The sequence below is a fragment of the Dermacentor andersoni genome, chromosome 5 (assembly GCF_023375885.2).
Source record: "Dermacentor andersoni chromosome 5, qqDerAnde1_hic_scaffold, whole genome shotgun sequence".
Taxonomy (NCBI): Eukaryota; Metazoa; Arthropoda; class Arachnida; order Ixodida; family Ixodidae; genus Dermacentor; species Dermacentor andersoni.
The window spans coordinates 49,873,338-49,894,558 of record NC_092818.1 but is presented as its reverse complement, the minus strand read 5'-3'; the positions used below and the strand labels follow the sequence as shown (position 1 = coordinate 49,894,558).

At 45.8% G+C, this 21,221-nt stretch overlaps 1 protein-coding gene across 1 annotated transcript in view; it reads left to right on the top strand.

Annotated features, from left to right (window-relative positions):
- The first annotated feature begins 8,860 nt into the window (after positions 1 to 8,860).
- Positions 8,861 to 21,221, top strand: part of LOC126530352 (hemicentin-1-like) — a 48,449-nt gene continuing 36,088 nt past the window's right edge. Inside the window, exons 1-3 of the mRNA XM_072288316.1 lie at positions 8,861 to 8,876; positions 12,393 to 12,784; positions 17,325 to 17,436. Of these exons, the coding sequence (XP_072144417.1) occupies positions 8,861 to 8,876; positions 12,393 to 12,784; positions 17,325 to 17,436 (520 nt within the window). The remainder of the gene's footprint in view (positions 8,877 to 12,392; positions 12,785 to 17,324; positions 17,437 to 21,221) is intronic.

Below are 21,221 nucleotides of genomic sequence, written 5' to 3'. Positions count from 1 at the left end.
CAAGATATTACTCGCTGCATATGATAAAAATAAGCATAATAGAACGCATCGCATTACCTTGCATGACATTTAATTAACCACAGAAGAGTACGCATTTCGGCTGCTTGGTTTATGATTACGAGCAGTAAACGGCGCTCAATAACAGAACAAAGAGGGACCCAGAAAACAGCGCTGACTAACAACCAAGTTCTTTCAGTCAGCATATATATACTCCGCTGCTATCTAAAAGCACAGAATCAACAAAATTCAGCATGCGCAGGGGCAGAAATTGCAATTAATGCGATAGGAAGGCAAACTCCTTAGGAAGGAGAGAAATGGAGTAAAGGCTTACACATGCTTCGCGGAAAGTGGAAACCTTCGAAAATAACACGTGCGCGGTGATTGCGGTATTTTGACAGATAGGTCACATCTTTAAAAGACGTCTTGCAGCCGTATTCATTGCAATGCAGTGATAATTGACTATCGCTAGCTCGTTTTTGAACTTTCTTTGGGTGTTCGCGCATGCGGTCATTGATACACCGCCCCGTCTGACCGATATAAAAACACTTGCATGAAAGAGGAATTTCATAAATCACACAGTCACAACAGTCAACAACAAACCTCTGCCTGTGCTGCTTCTTAGAACTTTCCTTGTTGTTCTCGGTCACCCGATTGACTTGATGGCACAGGCTACCTAACTTATTTCTGGCAGTGAACAGCAACCTAACGCCTGCCCTGCTGACACCCTTTTTTGAGATTATGCGCAACCTGGTGCTCGCAGGTATCCCGTTACCGCTTTTCACCATCACTGAAAGCCCCGCAACAAGTCTTAAACGAAAGCAATCGGCAGCTACTCAATATGAGAATCGCTCACGGCAAATGGTTGCGATCATCCCATATGCGCACCAGGTCCTGTTGTCCTGTTGTTTGTCCTTTGTCTTGTTGTTTAGCGCTGTTTACTGCTCTTGATTAACCACATCGCTAAGCTTCGCCTGACGTTGGATGTGCATGTATCTTTTTCTTTGTTGCCTAAACTTTGCAGTGTATTGAGAAATTATGTAAAGCACATTATTGCGAAAGCAGTATTGAAGGAAGCCTACGTCAAAAGAAAAGAACATAGAAAATGCCACACTGGGTGGAGCGTGGGGAAGAAACTCGCAAGCGCCCGAAAATTGGTACAAAAGTCAGACTGCTATTGGCGCAAGAATCGATTCCTGCATCTACCTCTATTTGTAACGTTCGTAACAGTTCCTCCATAGGAACGTTTATTGTTACCCCATCAAAATATCCCTCGAAAAAAGCATACCAAAATGCGGCAAAGTCATCAAAAGAATATTTATGGCTTGGGGTCACACATTCTTTGTTTGTTTTTATTTTAGCTTCGTCACATTCAAAGTATCTCATGTCATGCACTCAATGAAGTATATTATTGCTCTTGGAATGCCTGCGCGCGAGGTTGTTCGAGCTATCGTTTTGGACAACAAACGCGCATCAAAAGCCTTGTTTCGGTGGGCCAACCCTGAGAGCCCCATTCTTCCTGGGGGAGGCAATCTTTTCTTGTGGTCAAAGAAAGGAGGCAGTCGGTCTCTTAAATGGCGCCACAAAGGAAACGCAAACGGTGCTTAGCTTCGAGCTGCTCCAGCGAAACGACAAGATCGATGGCTTTCCCTTTTAGTCTTATTTGGGAAATCTGACGATTTTTGCAGACGCTGCGGCTGATATGCCAATTTTTTTTTTCTGCCTCTTCCTCGGTCTCCAAAGGAGGAAAACCACCATTTTTTCTGCTCGCTTACTCTTCGTCTCTCAGTTTTCGCTTTTCTATATTTCGCATTTTCGTGCGCGTTTCTTCATGAAAAGGATTGCTGGGTGCGTTAAAGCGCTTCTACACAAGCTATTGAGGATTTGTCAGTGGCACATTGGCAACAACGGGATTTCTGCTCCTATATTTACACGAAAGATGGGCTTTTTTTTTTTTCATCGAGATGAATCTAACGGCTTAGCTGCCTCATGTTTCATCGCATCACTGCTGATTTAGGGTTTTTATTATTAGCAAATACAGAGCTATGACGGCTATTTGTGAAACGAAATTGCTTTAATTATAAGTGTCACAGAGTGACTAACGCTTTAAGAAATAGACACATTAAGCCAGACGTGGCTTCCTGTGGAATTTGTACAAACCGTTCTTGTCAGACCTAAACCATATTGTATAGATTGCATTTCCACTACACTACCTGTGTCACACCTGTGTTCTACAAACGGCCCTGGGATTTTGCTTCGGCCTTTCTCCTTTTGACCGTGCTTTCGAAAGAAAGCGACTCAAACGCCAGACTTACTTCCTCCTCCTCTGCTCCTGCTCTCATCGAACAAATGCCTATCATTCTCCGTTGACCGAAAACGTTTAGTCAGAAGCTTTGTGCTCAAATAGAGTCAGCAAGAAGAAAATATTTTTCTGCTGAGTTGCATGTAGGCAACTCTCGATCATATGAGGCGTAAAGAGAAATGTTGCGTACGGCTGCATTTGTAAGTAAATGTCCTGCAATCGAAGAAAGGGACATTTACCCGTGAGATAAGGTTTAGGAAACCTCAACGAGAGCAAAAAGAAACAACGGGTGGGTATTGTGCTACTTATGCATGTATCGCATCAGCTTCCTTTAATAACAAGGACTTAAGACCACATCTATTCAAGTGTAGCTAGTTGTCTGCCAATAACGGACTGCGTTCTTGTCAAACAAAATCGAGAGCTAAAACTAGCAAGCGTCCGCGAGTGCGCAAGGCATGTAAGGGTAAGGTGACTGAAACATCTTAGATGCGCGCTACGAATGTCACCAAGTTGAAAACATGCATGACGACGCCTCTTAATGTGCGTTTTAGTTTCCATGGCGGCGCATCCAGCTAACCCCTATAACTATTGTAACGCAAGAATGTATTCTAACTACAAGAATGTTATACGACTAATATTGCAATTGTTTTGAGCACCTTTTGTTATTCCTTGGTTCACGAGAAACAAAGAAAGTGTCTTGTGTTGAATACCAGTACTGTTGCATGGCAGTTTTCTTTTGCTTTCTATATTTTTTCTTGTTTCCTTTTTTTTCCCTGTTTTTCCCATGCTCATGTGTATTTTTACAATGCACTTCCTGTTTGGGCCTGTGCAAAGGCCTACAGTATTGTTAAATAAAATAAATAAAATAAATAAATAAATGAATAAATACCCCTGTAAGTACTGTAAGGATATCAGGGTGCCCATAAAAAAATGGATTGTTTCTTAAAATTATCAGCATAAAATGCCCGAATGATCATCATCACCTCATGCTCTGTTGCCACGCTTCATTCACTGCAATCTAAATGTTTTACACTGCCATTCTTAGGCGCAGGGAACGTCATTACTGCTTTTTTTTAAATTTTAGTGTATCAGCAATATTTACATATGTTAAAGAATACCAAACTCGTGGATACCTTTTTTATCTTTCATCTGTGATTGCATAACCCTGTGAGAGTGGACATTCCTGACATTTTTGCGGTTCATTACAGAGTACTTAATAGCTTGTCGCTGCTGTGGCTAATTCTGCTCCTGAAAATTCCATTGAAACAACGTTTGAATACAGATATCTGTAACAACCTGCGGTATATTTAGGTTTCAATATATGACGCTGATTTGCCTAAATAAACACACTTAACTCGAGCATTCTTGGCTGTGTATTCAAGAGAGCGGCAGCGAGGCCACAACGCTGTGCAGAGGGACTTTCGAATAGATAGAGTTAGCCACTTTGCATTGGCGACGGCGCCAAGGCAGCGGGGTACTTGAGGAGGAGGCTGCAGCCAAACTGTTCAGCGATCAGAACAGACCAATTAGAAGTAGCTGTCCGGACACTAAATTCATTTTCACCTGCAGCGTTCGGGATCGCTTCAGGCGTTAGAGCAGCGCGACCCTTGTGCGTTGCGAAACATAAAAATAAAAAAATAAAAAGAGGAATAATCTGTTGAGTGAACTTTTCTTCCTCAGTCTTTACCATCGATGACGGTATCTTGCCCACCATCAATGGTTATGCGGACAGACTTTATATTCAGAATATCGGGATTACAGAAGAGGGCGCTTTCAATCTGTTGCTTCACGTTAACATAAAAAAAGTCCCGGTCTTGAAGAAATCCCCAACGAATTCCTTTCTAGATACGCCGAATGCACATCCAAGTTTTTACCGCTCATTTTTCAATAATCCATTTCTAGTGGCTCGTTGCCCACTGTCTGGAAGCGCGCAAAAATTGTGCTCACACATAAAGGTGATCCAACCTCTGGCACTAGCAACTACCGACCGATATCGCTCATGAGCACCTGTTCTAAAATGCTATAACACACTGTATTAAAGCCCCTGCTCACCTATTTATATGAACATTAATTAATTGTTCCAGACCAACATGGCTTTCGCAAAAGATTTCCCGCCGTCACTCAGCTTATTGAACTTCTACATGACCTTTCTAGCACAATTAATACACGCGGCCAAACTGATATAACATTCTTAGACTTTACAAAGGCCTTTGACAAGGTATCCCACAAGAAGCTTTTACTTAAAATTAGTGCTACCTTAAAAAATTCTGCCTTTACGGGGTGGTTCACTTCCTACCTTGCACATAGAGAACAATGTGTTCAACTGGGACATCAGCAATCTAGTTTATCTCCCGTGGTATCGGGGTACCTTAGGGTAGTGTCCTATGACCCCTATTATTCCTAGTTTTCATAAATGATCTGCTAACTGACATCACTACCCAAATAAGAATGTTTACCGACGACTGCATATTGTACAAGAGAATAGAATCACCAGGTCATCAGGCCGACCTTCATCTTAACTTACAGAAAATTAAGAACGGGTGCGATCGGTGGCAAATGCAGCTTAACCAAACTAAATTGGTTTTTATGTCCATCTCTAGAAAAAATAATATTCTAAACATCTCGTACAGTATCAACGGTCATGAACATGTTCGAGTTAAACAATATAAATACCTAGGTCTTATATTCACGCCAAACTTGGGTTGAAATCTTCACGTAAATGAGCTTTGTGCAAAAGTCAACAAAGTATTGGGGGGTCTGAGACGTAACCTGCCCTGTGCCTCCCCTTAAATTAAAATTTTAGCTTACAAAACGTTCCTAAGACCCATAATTGAGTACGGAAATATAGTATGAGATCCCTACACCCAAAGTAGCTGTCTAAAACTAGAGAAGGTCCAGCGCCTTACCTGTAGGCTCATATTTAATAAATACCGCCGTTTTCACTCTCCAACTGAATGTTATGAACTTGCAGAGCTCCCACCTCTACAAGAAACGTACCGAGTATGGAAGGCTTAAATTCCTGTTCTGAGTAATTCATAACCATGTCAAAATGAGATACAAGTACTTCCAAATCAAGACACAGGAAACATCACGGCACAGACACAGTATGTATATGCCTCCTTCCACAGTGCACAATGACTGCTTCACGTATAGTTTTTTTCCCAGGGCAATTCAGCAGAGGAACTCTTTACCTGATTCAATTGTCCAACTAAAATCAGTTATTGCATTCTTGGACGCAATACATTGTCTTACGTACCTTGATGCACCCTGAGGTTCTGTACTAATATTGTGATATAATAAGCCAAAATGTGCTCTGTAGTTATATTGTTAATGTGCTTCATATCGGCAGTGCTGCTCTATTTTCTTTTTCTTCTTTGTAGTACATTGTTCAAGTGCACTAATGCACTTCTCTGTTTATGTATGTTGCATCCACTCCTGTAATAGTGCGTCATGGGCTGACAGTATCAATAACTAAATAATAAATAGACTCCCGAGTGAGCTAAGTGACTAGCCGTAGCCGAAAGGTCTCACACGGTGTCGTCCTTCGCTTCGGGCGTGTTCAGTTCCTACAACCATTTAGTAGGTGCTGCCAAAAAAGCCGACGTGTTTGGCTGGATGTTCTTTTTTTTTTTTTTTGACAGCGTGTCCTGGAAGTGATGTGTCATCATGCTGCACTTTGTAGATAAGAAGAAATGCAAGCTTTACGCGAGAATGTGTTTGAGGAGGCTGCTCGAAAGCCACAACTTGAACAAGAGGACACATCAGCGAATCTTTCCACATTACAGCACATATCTGAGGTTCGAATAAATAGGTGAATTCTGCTGCCAATCCTGGCCACATCAGCGTTAGAATGTCTGCGGGAGGCTCCAAGAACGCGTGGAAAGCTACACCACGCCACCTGCGCCGCAGAAACTTGTTGGTGCAGCCGAAAGGGGAGCCTTTACAGACATCCAGCCAGAGAAAACTACAGAAAGTTTGAGCAGATATTTGTGAACGTGTTCACAGGAAGGTAGAGCTGTAATGACGATGGCGCACCGCAGGAATGTCCCAACATCTTCAACACAGCTAAATGCCTCGTGTAGCTGTATAGGTACATGCTGGTGATGTTGTAGGATCTTTAAGTGCAACCCCGAATTTTAGCATAAAAATAAGCTGTAGAGGCAGCCAATTGTCTCTGCTGTTGTTTGACACAGTAGAATGAGTGTGTCGGTAAAAGTAGTCTTTTTTGTGGCAGTATAATACTTATTAGGTAAGACGAAAGTAAGGTTAGGGGCAGTATACTGATGCGCACATGTCCTTCTTTATACGCAGTAAGTTGACGCAGGTTATAGAGGCTTTCGCTTGTAATCCTCGATTCGGGTCGTCCCCAAAATGGCCTTTATTCATCATCTGTGGTTCGTCCCTAGTGCACTGATCGCTTATACAGTTAGGCGAGTCAGTTGCAGTGGCATGTGAAAACAGGGCTTGTATGACGCAAAGATTCTTTTCGTTCTATCCTCTTCAATTTTTATCCTGCACGTGCAACGAGCTATCGCTTACGTTCTTAAGTTTGCGGGGTGATGCTCGGGGCATTGTGGCCAGTGTTAGAAAATGTTTTGCTATCATATTTTTGCAACGCAGTACGGGCCATTGGAAACAAAGATGAATCATCCTCATCATAAGCCTATTTATGTCATTTCACGACTAAGGCGCCTCCCTGCAATCCCCAATTTCCGCTGTGTTTCGCCAGCTTTAAACGCTTGTGAAGTCAATGTCAATGCAAGAAGCCATAAAACAAAAATGGTGGGCATAACTTTGAGCGGCAGAAATACAGTGTTGTGGATTACAGAGCAAACTGGAGTAGCCGATGTTCTAGTTAAGAATTATAGGAGGAAGTGGAGTTCGACAGGCCAACGTATTGTGTAGGACGGATGACTGATGTTACTAAATCAGCATACCTATTTAAAACACTCGATAAGCTACACGCGTACAGCCTAAACATATAAAACACTGTTTTTTATGTTTTAGATTATATACACAAAAATTCAATAAAGTACACCGATTCAGCTTCATTCTACAATAGATAATGAACATGCTAGACACCGCTTCCTATTAAGAAAAGAACACACTTATTACGGTTATACGCATCGAAATTGTAGTAAAATTCAGCTGGAATAACTTAAAATCTAAGATTAAATATTTTTCGCTTTTGAACTTGGGCCCTACTACGTAAAACTATTCCAATCTGTTTTTATTCCAATCTCCTGACGTAAAATTTACGTAGCCGACGCAAGCATCGGGTGGTGACCCGCAACGTCCGCAACAGTCCAATCAAACGCCCTCCTCGTTTATAGGAGGTCACTTTTGTTTGCTTTGAAAACGAATAACAATGCCTTCATTAAGCATGTTTTCTTATCTAATTGGCTGACAGGAGGTGAGGAGTGGGCTCAAGTGGAGAGGGTCTCGAAGGGGCCGAACAAGCGCAGTGAAAATAGATAATCGCACGAGGAAGGTGGTGCCGGCGTCTGCGATTGGTCAATTTCCAATTACTTTGATCGCGATGACTTTGACTCCGATGGCGAAGGCGAAGAATGCTACTAAAACAGATCATCAGCAGAAAAAAGTTGGCACAGCGATGTCGTATATGTGTCAAAAGTGCTCGATAATGCTATACTGCCCCGGAAAAATCTTAATTAAAAAAATATGTGCTCTCAGGCCGTTGCGAGTAGCCAGTGCCTTAACGATCGGCGGGTAGCCATCTTCTATTCCTTTCGGAACGGGGCATTATCCGGCTGTTCAGAAAAAAAGACAGTTTTGTTCGGCATATTAATGCATGTCTAACGCGTAGACGTTACATTGCTGCAGTGAGTTTTCGCGGTTTTGTGACGTCGCATTGCAGACAGGAAAAGTGGGCGAAAATGGAAAGCGTTTGACCAATGGCAGGGGGCTAATGGCAAAAAGGCGTTGTATCAGAAATAATTGTTTTTCTTTTGCTCGGTCGTTTCATGCACAATTAGTGTGTACACGTGATATCAGATGGAAAGCTAATCATGGTCTTCGTGGCGTCGCGTGACAGACAGGTGATGTGGGGGTGGCCCGAAGGTGTTTTGACCAATCGCGGAGGGCTGACTACAGAATCGGAGCAGAAAAGTTTGGAATAGTATTACATTATAGCCCCCCCCCCCCCCCCCCCCCGTTTAAGAACCCCTAACGAATTCACTTAATAATCGCATACTGTAGTAGAAATTTTGTTATATGAATTGCAGTTTCTTTGAATTGCAGTTTCTTTGATATTTCATTGCTGAATTGCGTGTGGGACCCTAAAACAACTTTGTTGGGTCCTGATAGATGCTCATGTGAATGAATTTCCATTGAAATATCCGAGTTACACTCTGGGCGGCTATGAAAAGAGATGTGCAGCCAAAGAAAGCAGGGAACTACATGGTGGGATGAAAGTAAAAAAAAAAAAATCAGGCATAATGGTTAGAGTCAGCTGGTGCAAAAATAATTCACTGAGGATTTAGCAGTAAATGCGTGAGAAACGTGCTATCATTACATCGCCCTCTGTGAGGACCCGCATCCATGGAGAAGTCCAAAAGTGAGTAAAAAGAACACAGAACACGGAGGTCGAAAAAGGCGACTCAGTGATAGTAATAAATGTTCGAAGTCTCACAGCTTTCGGCGACTCCTACATTTCGGTGCAGTCAACAATGGAATTCGATGTGTGGGTGACTTTTTACGTGACACAGCGAAGAGGCCAGCCAGTCATCACAGGCTACAAGCTGGATGGAGATAGCTTCGCTTGTAGAAAAGACGACATGACCAACCCGGCTCTTCTGGACGTCGTTGTCGCCCGGGTCAGTACTACAGTGGAAGCCGTAATTGCAAAAGGTGCTGCAAAAGGTGCTGCAAGGATGAGCGTTGGAAGGAGTGAACTTGCTCTCGGGGTTTAGGCAAAGTCTTCCTGCTGACTGCAACGCAACTTCACCACAGCTTCGCCTCCTAACATTCTGGCAGATGCGTGTGCAAAGCTGTCATGACGAGCCAGCGGGATCAGCGACCTTCGAACCTGTTCTGCTTTCCCGAGACGAATCGGCTTTGTGAAGCTCACAATACGTCCTCTGAGAAGGACCAGCGGCGACGCTATATGGTGAGGCACGTTTGACGGCTACGGGGTTGATGGATGACATTTGGTCGCCGACCACGACGCTGAGACCAAGGAACTTCTGGGAAAATGAGTTCTACACCGTTTCGTTGTGCCCGCTGCTATCCGCCCAAGGCGATCGACAGACGAACCAGCTAAATGCTGGGCAATGCTGGGATCCAAGACGCGCCAATGGAGTCAAGCGCGACATCCCCGTGTACGAGCATCCCCTCCTTTCTTTGGTAAGCCAGTGGTCCGGGTGTGCCTGGGGGTACTTTTACGATTGTGTTCCGTGAACAAAGGTGCTGGAGTAATTGTGCGCACTCTCGCCTCAAGGCGGAGCCTTCGGCGACTACGAACGCTCGGAATGGAGGATTGGGTGACGGCTGGTTTCCCTAGACTTGGGATTTAGGGTAACCAAATAGATTTAAGCGGACTTTTTCAGGTGCGCTCGTGTGTGCTGTCGTGTCTTGACGGACTCTCCGAAAAGGTGTCTGCTTTGAACTCTAGCTCATGCTACGAGAACGATGTACTTGCGGTGCATGCTCCGACCAGTGCTAGCATCTCTTGTTCTGTAAATAAACCCCATGTTCCGTTCCTCATCCTCTCGACCTCGTACTCTTCCCTAAAGAAACTACTCTCGTCAAGACAGATCTGACGATGGCGTGGGCCCGCTAAGCCTCCGTGTGACGCCCCTGTAGCGTAGGCCAGCTACCCGTTACCAGACGCACCGGCACCGTAGGCTAGAAAGGGACCCTCTGTGCGGCGCCAGTCTCCAAGGCCACGACCTTCCGAATCCTTCAAAAACTCGCCTCACTCCAAATCAAACTCAGCAGCAGAAAGCTCTTATAAATGCTCTTGCGAACAACAAAGGAGCTCAATTCCTAGCGGAACGTCAACCGTTCGCCGACGCTTCGTCTAGCATCACTACATGACTTGATTTGTACGAGTACGCTTGCGAACTCGTACAATAATTGGAGCACTGACATTGGTCGCCTGTTTAACATGTGTAAGTATCTTGTTGGGAACGCTAAAAGATGGTACGACTTTCGCATCACAGCGCACAAGCAGTAGCCGCGGACAGCATGCACAGAAAGCTTTCTGAGTGCTTTTCGAGAAAATTTACTTAACATGTGGTACAATGCGATCGTTTAGAACCGAAAAGAGGAGGGCCTTTCGAATCACGTTTTGGAAAAACGCCGACTATTGCAAGTAGCCTAACTCAGTCTTCTGGAGTCATCAATAGTACCAGTTGTGATGCTCGGAATGAGAAGCGCATGTCGCGAACAAGTCGAACTGTAGATGACCTTTTATGCTCACTACAATATGGCACTCTCTCGGACTCATTATCTGCACTCGAAGTCACTTTTTCAGATGGAAAGATGGTAGACATATCTAGAGTCAAGGTGGATGCGTCATTACGCAACCGCATGTTTGCAAAGGAGCTTGACCGCATGCGAAGAACCAGTTAAGAACTGCAGCTGCAAGGATGACCAAGCAATTAAACAAAACGAGAGTGTTTTTTCTTGTTAACACAAACTTCATTTCTGTCCCTGTGCTTATAAAAGGACGAGAAATCACACCACTCGTAGACGCTGACGCATCGGCCCGCATCATAAATGAAAGAATTGTGGACAAGGCTTCGCTTAACAACTGAAAGTCAGTTCGAGTCTACACCTATGGTGGAGCCTTGCAACAGGTGAAATGATGGACAGGCGCAAAAGTTCACATTAGAGACCATGAGATTACGACAAAATGTTGTCTATTGTCTGGGGTCGAATTTTATTTTCTGCTATCAAGACCTGACACGAAGCTTTTCAAGATTAATATATTGTGGAATGACGTGACCACGACGGATGAAGACAGTATAACTGGAAATACTATCGAGAAAAAAGAAGAAGAGCTATTACATGTCATCAAGATGTTTCCAAGAGGTCGGAACTCATATCTGCAGGGCCACATCTACTATCTACAACTGCTATAAGAGTTCCATTTGAGTTGCTAAATCTGTGGGTGGCGAAGAAAAAGCCATATAACTCAAGAAAAGAGTACTGACTAAAAAACCTTCAAGGAATGCTCAATTCTGGTAACACGAGACCATAAGCGTTACCATTGGCTTAAGTAATTACCACTGTACCCAATGAATATGAATGACTTTGCTTATGCACAGACTACTGAATACTGAAGACTACTGAAGACTTGAAAGGTACAGAATTCTTCCCTTTTCCTAAGTGCCGCACAGAAGAAATAAATGATGAGACAGGTGGCAGCAAATTTTTTTCAGCAATAGACTAATGTAAAGGCTATTGGCAGGACCCATTAAGGAAGAAACCAATATATTCACAGAATTTGTTACATCGTTTGATGTACAGGGTGTCCCTACTATCTTGCACCAAGAATTAAAAAATATATGCGAAATGCTTGTAGCCGGACAGAACCAAGGTAATGTTGTTTGCCATCGTTTACAGACAAACTGTCTTTTGCATTCCGCCCAATTAAATAAGTACTCTTAATTAGTGAATCAACGTCTGAAACATTATAATTAGATGAAAAGTCATTGAGAAAATTGCAGAGTAACATAAAAAACTCCCAATAGAGCTTTCTGTTGGGAAACACACACACACACACACACACACACACACACACACACACACACACACACACACACACACACACGCACACACACACACACACACACACACACACACACACGCACGCACACACACACACACACACACACACACACACACGACACAGCCGTAGCGCCTCCTAGCCAGGATTAGTGCCGCACAGGCCAGAGCCTGAATTCACGCATACACGCACACACACACACTTCAGAGACATGCACTTTTTCGCAGTTTGACACTATTACTATGACAGTTTTAACGGCAGCATTAAATGAAGAAGTGAATAAATGAACCAATAATTGTGACGGTTGCTCTCTCTCTCTCTCTCTGTCGCTGTCAACAGTCATCAGCAGCGAATGGCTCCGGCCGCCGTCCCCGGAAGCGGCGGTGGTCGTGGGTCGGCTGGGAGGCCGCGTGGAGCTGGCGTGCGCAGCGGCTGAGCCCCGCGGAGAGGTCGGCGACGACGAGCCGTCGCTGCTGCTCTGGTTCCACGAGTCGCGACCGGCGACGCCACTGTACAGCGTGGACGGGAGGCAGGCGGGAGGCCTGGCAGGCGCCCAGCACAGCATGGCGGACGCGTGGGCTGCGCGCGCCTACTTCAGCAGCGTGTCGCGCACCCTGCGGCTCGAGCAGCTGTCGCCCGAGGACCAGGGCCGCTACCGGTGCCGCGTCGACTTTCGCCGCGGACGCACCAGGACGTCGACGCTCACGCTCGTCGTCAGAGGTACATTACGCGTCAGTGTTGCAGGCAGCGTAGGCGCAACAAGCGCTGAAGCTTCGAGGGCCAATTGCAGCGCCATTAAGCCTAACACACAGAGGGAACATCTTGCAGTGGCATATGCTGCGATTTCGCATTATCGAATTCGCCGTTTATTTTAAGCCGCTTGTGCCAATCTTCAGACTGAGTGGCCACAGGCGTAATGGAACGCTAGATCTCATGCGTTCTTCGGAACGCGAATGGTCATACCCAAAGCTTCGTTGCCCGCATGGTACTAGAGCAAACGTTGATAGAGGCGTGCATCTGTAATTGTTGTATATGTCCTGCCATGTTCGTGGCCTGACTACTGAACGGTGTGAGCACTGTCTATTCGCACACCGAATGGGCCGTAACGCCTCCTAGCCAGCGTTAATGCCGCACAGGCCAGAGTTCGAATTCACAAAGCTTTTCGTTCGTTAAGTGTTCTTTGACATTGGCTTGGAGCATTCGGTAAAGTTATGCCCAATTAGGTCTGACTAAATTTCTTCTATTACTAACCATTCTAACAGCAGAAGGCTTATCCGCACGGGATTATAACGCTCAGCGGTCTGTCATCCTGGTCTTCGCCGAGTACTTATGAGAGATAGTATTGCTTTAAGGTGCGGGTATGCTTGTGTGGTGGTGTTTGTAAGTAAGTGTAGTAATGTACTTTAGGTTATCTGAGTTTACTTACTTTCTTGTCAATTGACTGGCGGAATAATTTTTGTCTTGGGAATGTGGCGTGGTTCTTGAGCGTCCGTAATCCAGTTATTTTCAATAATTGTGCTCGTGCGCATCTTATTCTGTACTTTTACATGATTAGGCCAACTACTTTCCTTTGCAACCTTTCTATCGTGTTAATCAGCTTGATAGTGACCGTAAACCAGATGGCCATTGCTTCTTTTAGTACTAATGCGATTGAACCGCTGCATGAATCGGGGCACTGCTTTCAGAATTAACCACCCGGCCCAGAGAATGTCTTTGGTGTACTAGTGGATGAAACTCGTCGACCGAGGAGCATTCGAAACAAAATACGACAAATGTGTTCCTATCGCCTTTTCGCGTCTAAGTTGAGCTGCAGTCTGATTAACTCACTGTAGTTCGCCTCGTTCCTCTCCCTCTTGATGCCGTGAAGCTGGAATGCGTCGGCGCGTAACATTGCTGAGTTGCCTAGTGGCCTTCCGTAGAGTAGGGCACTTTCTCGCTTTCGCTTGATGCTTGGCCCCGTAGTTGCGGCAAGGCGGATTCGCCTTTTCTGGGCTGTTATTACCTGATTCTCCATACGCGAAACGGCCGCAGCAGTCACACCGACGCTGATCTGCAGCTGAGCATGTCTCTATCCTGTGTCCAAGTTCGTGGCACAGTTCACAGATTGCTGACATTGTGTGATAAGATACCCCTGGTAAGAGTACACTGTACAGAGGGATTTCGCGTGGCAGTTTAGAGCCCTGTAATGAAATAAGAGATGCGCCTTTCTTGCTCCCACAGGCAGAGAGCAATCTTGCACGCGTAACAAGTGAGGTTAGCCATGAGGTCTTCACTGGTGAGCCCCTTAGCGCGATCAATCACGCCATGGATGAGGCCGCGTCTCGTAAGGCTCAATTGGTGTTTTATTGTCACGCAATCGAGGAGCTTTCATTGAAAATAAATGGTATCTCATATGTAGATCTAGCATGTCGACCGCAAACTGATTGCTGCTTTCCAGTGGTCGTACGTGAAATTTTCAGAGTTCACGGGCGATTGAAGCGTGCAAAAAAGACGCAGGTATTGTACTCAGTTGTCCAGGTGACGCCAACTTTATTATCACAGTATGGTTTAACTCATATGGGATCAGATGCCAATTATTGTTTTTTCGTTGAACAGTATGTCAGCATTCTTCATCGTTAGTCCGGAGTTTGCCACGACGGGTCCTATCATTATTGCAGTGACTTGTACAGACAGCCTGATCATGGTAGTGCAGTTCTGCTTAATTATTTGCCTGTCGAGCGCGAGTCAGAACTGTCCTAGAGCCACTTCCTTAGGTCTTTCAGTAGCTTTAGACGGATAAGTAGTATTCGGTCCTACTTCAAAAAAGTTTTCCCATCCATGTTTTCAGCGCTGAGGACAGAGAAGGGGTTGGAGACAGACTTCGCCGGAATCTCTTGTCTGGTATCAGCGGCGGCAATGCCTGGAGCAGATTCCTCGTCCATCATGGAGGCGTCAGCGGGGGGCGCCTTCGGGCTGTCGTTGCGATGTTCCGTGCCTTCTTGGCAAGTAGAAGCATCAAAATTGCTTTTCATCGGCAACAAAGAGCACGGTGGTGTTGTGTTTTCCATATTCAGGGCGTTACCCCGAAAAATTCGGGGCAGAAACAACGATATCTCGGGAGCAGTACGAAAGTGCGTCTGACTGGTGCGGCTGCTTGCAGCGTCCCTCTTTTTTCCACGCCGGACGGTCAATTTTTCGATCCATGAGCCATCTAAGGCTGTAATAAATGATCGGCAAGTCGAAAATGCGCCATTTCCACGTTAAGCATCAGAAAAGCAAACTCGGATGGATTATGCATGCTTAAATTATTTCAATGCAAACTAACAATCGGGCGCTTCATGCATCTGAATGAATGTATGAAATAAGGACCTTACACAGCCCTCCAGCTTATGCCTGAACGCTCACAGGCCACGTGTACCCATCAAGAAAATATGAAACCACTTTCCGTGAACATAACAGCCTGGCATGGAAATAAGCACTGCAGCAATTTTTGGTTGAATAATTTCCAGTATCGCTGAAATAGAGTTTTTTGTGCGCAACGAAGGGTAACAGTGCTGAACGGCAAAGCATAGGAGCAAAAACAACACATAAATGATGCTGAGTTTCAAGCAGATTTATTCACGCCTGAATGTGAAAATTAAGCCTTGCGTAAGGAGAACAGAGTGCACAAAAAGAAAGTTGCGCATCATTGCAGTTACTGGCTATTGCGACGTTTCATCTGGATAACACTAGTTGTAAAGTCCGTGCTCTGCGAGTGTTTTATCCATCCCTGCACCCTCGATGTTCCCTTTCGTTCCAAATATGCAACAAGCGGCCCATCCATCTGCCTTACTGATGCTCTTTTGTATTTCACCACGCTTTCCGCACGTAAGCTGACAAGACTGACGAGTACAAGGCAGTGTCGACGGAGTATTTTACTTCACCTCCCTCGCTCCACCCAGAGAAAAAAAGATGTGTGCGACTGACAACGGTCATTACTCATGCTGAAACGTGTGTCCAACTCCTCGCTCGGAGCGCACAGATCCAGACTGAGCAAGCGAGAGACCAAGAATCGTTGCATCACGCTCTCTATTCTTGCCAGTGAATGCAGCAGGGAAGCAGGCAGGCATGCGGCGCGCAGCGTCAGATTGCCGAGTGAGTTGCGGGAAAAGGAAAGCAGCGACGACAGGGGTTGCTCCGCCAGCTGCCCGACATTCCCACTTTGACACGATGGCGGAAGTAATGCGCCACCCCCCTCCTGATTCCGGGCCCCTCCCCCTGCCACGAAAGGCGCCGTTTTTCTGCTCCCGGGCGCAACTTTTTGTCTCTCGCCGTGTAACGCCCGACGCGCGCCTTGTCCCGCGCCTCTGACGACGTGTCCCGAGGCGAGCATCGATCGATGAGAAGGGACCCTTGTCTCGAGTTCACGAGCGCACGGGATGGCAAGCTTCCGTCGCTCCGTGTTTGCTTTTTCTCTCGTTCAAGCAGCGCTGCGAGCTTCGCGTTTCCATCGAAGCGGGCGAAAACCGGGATTGTCTGATGCCTGACAAGCAGGTCTTCGAGAGTGGGTCGCAGTCACAGCGGCTTCTGGAGGTAGCGCCAGTGAAGCGGCCCGACACTGCGTGATGAGATGGTAGCAGGAAGGGACGAAGGCAGGGTAGTGGGGAGCGAGTAGAGGGGCTCAAAGCAAACACGAAGCCGGCAGAATGTACACACTTTTCAAGAAAACGGCGCGTGACAACGCCTGAGCCCTGCCCATCGTCAATTTGGTGCTGTTTGTGGATATTCAGTGTTGCAGCAACGCTTGCAGGAGTTGTTTTGAATTCCAAAGCTGAATCTGAGCGTCATTCTGATGTTTATTTTCTCATTTCCTGCCCCGAAGGATTTCCTCAAATTCAATTCCCGAACTGAGGGCTCCGGCACCAGTGGAGAGTGATGTCCCCAAAAAGGACGTAGAGAAACAAAATCCGCGATCACGCAGGGGCGCTTCCTTGCAGCAGAAACACACGCGCACACGAATATAGAGAAAGGAGTCTGGCGAGGTTAAATAGCGGGCACGAAAGGCCCTTGTTTCCTTCTCCGGCGGCCCTAATGAAATAAGTGTTCAGACGACCCGAAATGCACCGACCTCGGCACATCGGCCTAAGCAAAAAGAGGTTCCGATTGGGTGCGGCTCGTTTTTCTTCTGCCACGCCATTCAAGAAACGCGAGGAACGGGGAGTGAGGAAACGGAGCCGTTGGTGCTCTTTGTCAATCGATGAAAGTTGACTGCGGGCTTGTTCGCTTCTTTGCAGTGTCACCGCATAACGTCAGCATCACGGACGAGCTCGGCGTGGAGCTGCGGGGAACCGTGGGCCCACTCAACGACGGCGACCCGCTGGACCTCGTCTGCACTGCCCACGGTATCGGAGCCTGAGCCGGAGGGGTGTGTAGCGTAGATCGAGCGCCCGGAATCCGTCCGAGCAAATCGGGATACTGCACGCATGTCCAGTTTGTGCGAACGTATTGGAGTCAACAGTTGCTCCCTCCGTAAAGCGCCACGTTCGACGGCGAAAATATGCACTGTTGAGAAAAAGGCGCAGCAGTGCCTGCCCAAGTAGAGATAGAGCAGGAGAGATTTCGCGACTAGTTTCACGTCACCGCTGATCCAAATCAAGCCAGTAGTAGTGGCACTTAACTCTCTCAAGGGTGACTCGGATGAGGAGCGTGTTGTGTTTGTTCCATCAGAAGTCAGGTAGGTGCCTTCTGATGGTACGTTCAACAATATTGAAGGAGATTATCTTCGCCCTGATAGCCTTTGTAAAAAAAAAATCTCCAATATCATTTTCCTCGGAATTTCCATCAATGTTGCCTTGAACCATAGTGCAGTACGTGGGGAAGGCACCGAGGATTACTATCGCCGCGCCAAAAGAGCCGCTGCGTATGAAATTTGAACAATGACATTTGCATGCCAATATTACACTACCACGGCGACTTACACGTATTCACGCAGTTTGTTGGAGTATGTATTCTTCGTGTTCATTGGAACTGCAAGAAGTATACGTATAATCATGGGCGACAGGAAAGGCGACACCTAATTTTCTGTGCAAGAGGCCGTAGAATATTTTTTTCTTTGCTTGCTGCAAGACAGCTACCTGGCACGAATTCACATGTCAACTTTCAATTAGCACGTGATAACTCGTTTGCACGACAATCATTCCGCTGTAGGCACTTGGCTTTTTCGTTGACACGTACAGAGCAGAAAAAGCTGACTTGTGTTTTTTTGTGTTTCTTACGAGTTTCTGCTAGCCAATAGCCTGAAGGCCCCAGGAAAGGCTTGTTGAGCACTGCTGATGTGATCACTTGCTCTACACAGAAAATTTAACGCTTGCGCGATAAAAATTGAAGTACTTGGTGTTACACAGCATAGGCACACTAAATGGGTGGGTGTGACGACGGCACAAAGCAATAACAGATAACAGTTTATCCCGTCTAAACCAGCTATAATAAAACTGTACCGTATACTTAACTACACAATTGTGTTACGTTCGGCCTACCTTCGTCCAGCCTAATTTTCCTAAGCAACAACGCAACTCAAGATTATATTTAGGGTCACATTTTTTTGTAAGTTGCATATCTTTGATTTTATTAACATTCAAAATGACGGAACAGAGAGTTTTTTTACACGGCCGCCACGAATGTGTCGCCTTCGATCTTCATATGATATGGAAAGAGTAAGCAAGTTGCTAAGAGAGTCATCAAATGTGGTGGATGGGATTTGTTTTCACCTAAATAATAGTAAAGCACAATATGTGATAGTGAGGTGTTACATTACTCTTTATTATTTAACAGCATAAAGAGTGAAAAAAAACTTATGATTGGAGTATTGTCCCTTAAGTGATCTTCGAATAACCATGTTGACCCTTCAAAACTGAAACTTCCAGGCATATTAGGTGTTTTCTCGGATGAATAGGATTTGGAATAGAACTCAAGTTCTGGCCTTGTCCTTGTTTCTCTTGGGCGCAATTGTAATTAACTCTATTGCATTATTATACGGGCCTCTGCTACGCACAATAAGGTAAAAAATTAGTGACATTGCAAAAATATCTCAACATTTCTCTGATCACTTCATGAGCCACTGATTCTACTATAGAAAGGTCGGGAAACGTTACAAGCACCTATTGGCTAGCCAGTTGCACATGTGTAGGAGAGCGAGGCATATAGATACGGATCTTAAACCTTTCAGGCACAGTGATTCAATTAAAGATCGCTTCATTGAGCTGCTTGCGGAAATATACCACCTAAGCTTTCCAAGGCACTTACCCTAAAAAAATTGCCTTTTATTTTTATATGCTCACAACTCGGTGCACATTATTCCAAGTGTTGACTACCATTTTCCACGCGTGTGCGCACCACCTCGCACTCTTGACAAATGTGTGATACGAAAACGCTCTCTGAATTGGTTCTGTGGCTGATAGTATCTGTATTTAGTGAGCTTAATGAAAGAGCTGAAATAAAGTACGTTGAAGGCAACACGCGTGCTTTATGTCAAAAACTATTTCGAAACTAACCTGATTGTAATTACAATCAAAGAACATGGGCCCTATAACGTAAAACTATTCCAATATGTTTTTATTCCAATATCCTGCCGTCAAATTTGCGTAACCGCCAACGCAAGCATCGGGTGGTGACCCGCAGGGCTGTCTGAACAGACCAATCAAACGCTCTCCTCGACATAGGAGGTCACTTTTGTTTGCCTGAAAAACGAATAACATTGCCTACATTGAGCGGCTTCTCATATCTAATTGGCTGACAGAGGCCAGGAGCACACTCAAGTGCAGAGGGATTCGATAGGGCGGAGCCACTGCACTGAAAATCGATAACCGGACGGATGAAGGGGGGTGCCGGCGTCTGAGATTGGTCCACTTTCCCTCGCTTAGCTTGCGGTGGCTGGTCGAAATTCACGGCCGCATGCAACGGAAGCTGAAGAATGACACTACTACGGATCCTCAACAAAGAAGCGTTGGTAGAACGATGTCGTAAACGTGCCGAAAGTGCTCAAAAACGTTACACGGCTACGCCGAAAGCTTTATTATACGGAAATAAACCCATGCTCTCCGGCAGGTGCGAGTAGTCAGTGCCTGAGTGATTGCCGACAGCCATCTTTTATTCCTTTCAGAAGGGGGCAGCCTGCGGCTATTCAGAAGAATAGTCAGTTTTGTTCGGCATATTATTGCATCTTTAACGCGTACACGTCAGTTTCGGCGCTATAACGCAAAACTATTCCAAACTTTTCTATTCCAATTCTGCAATCAGCCTTCCGCGATTGGTCAAAAACTTTTTTGGGCCACCCTCACTTCAACTGTAGGTCACGTGGCGTCGCGAAAACCGCGATAGCTCCCCATCTGATATGACGTGTACACACTGATCATGCATGATTTGACCGAACAAAAGAAAAATAGTTATTTCTGATTCGACGCCTTTTCAGCACTAGCCCTCGGCTATTGGTCCACAGTTTTCTGACAGCACCCACTTCACCTGCCTGTCACGAGACGTCACAAACCTGCAAAAGCTCACCGCGTCAGAGTGACGTGTGCGCGTGAAAGATGCATGAATATGCCGAACGAAACTGAATTTTCTTCTGAATAACCGCTGGCTGCCCCGTTCCGAAAGGACTAAAAGATGGCTGCTGCCGATCGCTGATGCACTAGCTACTCGCACCTATCGGAGAGCATGGGTTTATTTGCGTATAATGAAACATTTTGCGTAGCCGTGTAACGTTTTCGAGCACTTTCGGAACGTTTACGAGCACGTTCTGCCAACTCTTCTTTGGTGAGGATCCGTTTTAGTGTCATTCTTAAGCTTCCGTTGCATGCCGCCGCGATTGTCGACCAGCCACCGCCAGCTAAGTAAGGGAAAGCGGACTAATCGCAGACGCCGGCCCCACCCTCTTCATCCAGGTATCGATATTCAGTGCAGTGGCTCGGCCCCATCGAATCCCTCTCCACTTCAGCGTGCTCCTCGCCTCTTGTCAGCCAATTAGATAAGACAAGCCGCTCAGTGTAGGCAATGTTAGTCGTTTTTCGAGCAAACAAAAGTAACCTCCTATGAACGAGGAGATCGTTTGATTGGTCTGCTTAGACAACCCTACGGGTGACCACCCGATACTTGCGTCAGCGGTTACGCAAATTTGACGTCAGAAAATTGGAGTAGAAACATATTGGAATAGTT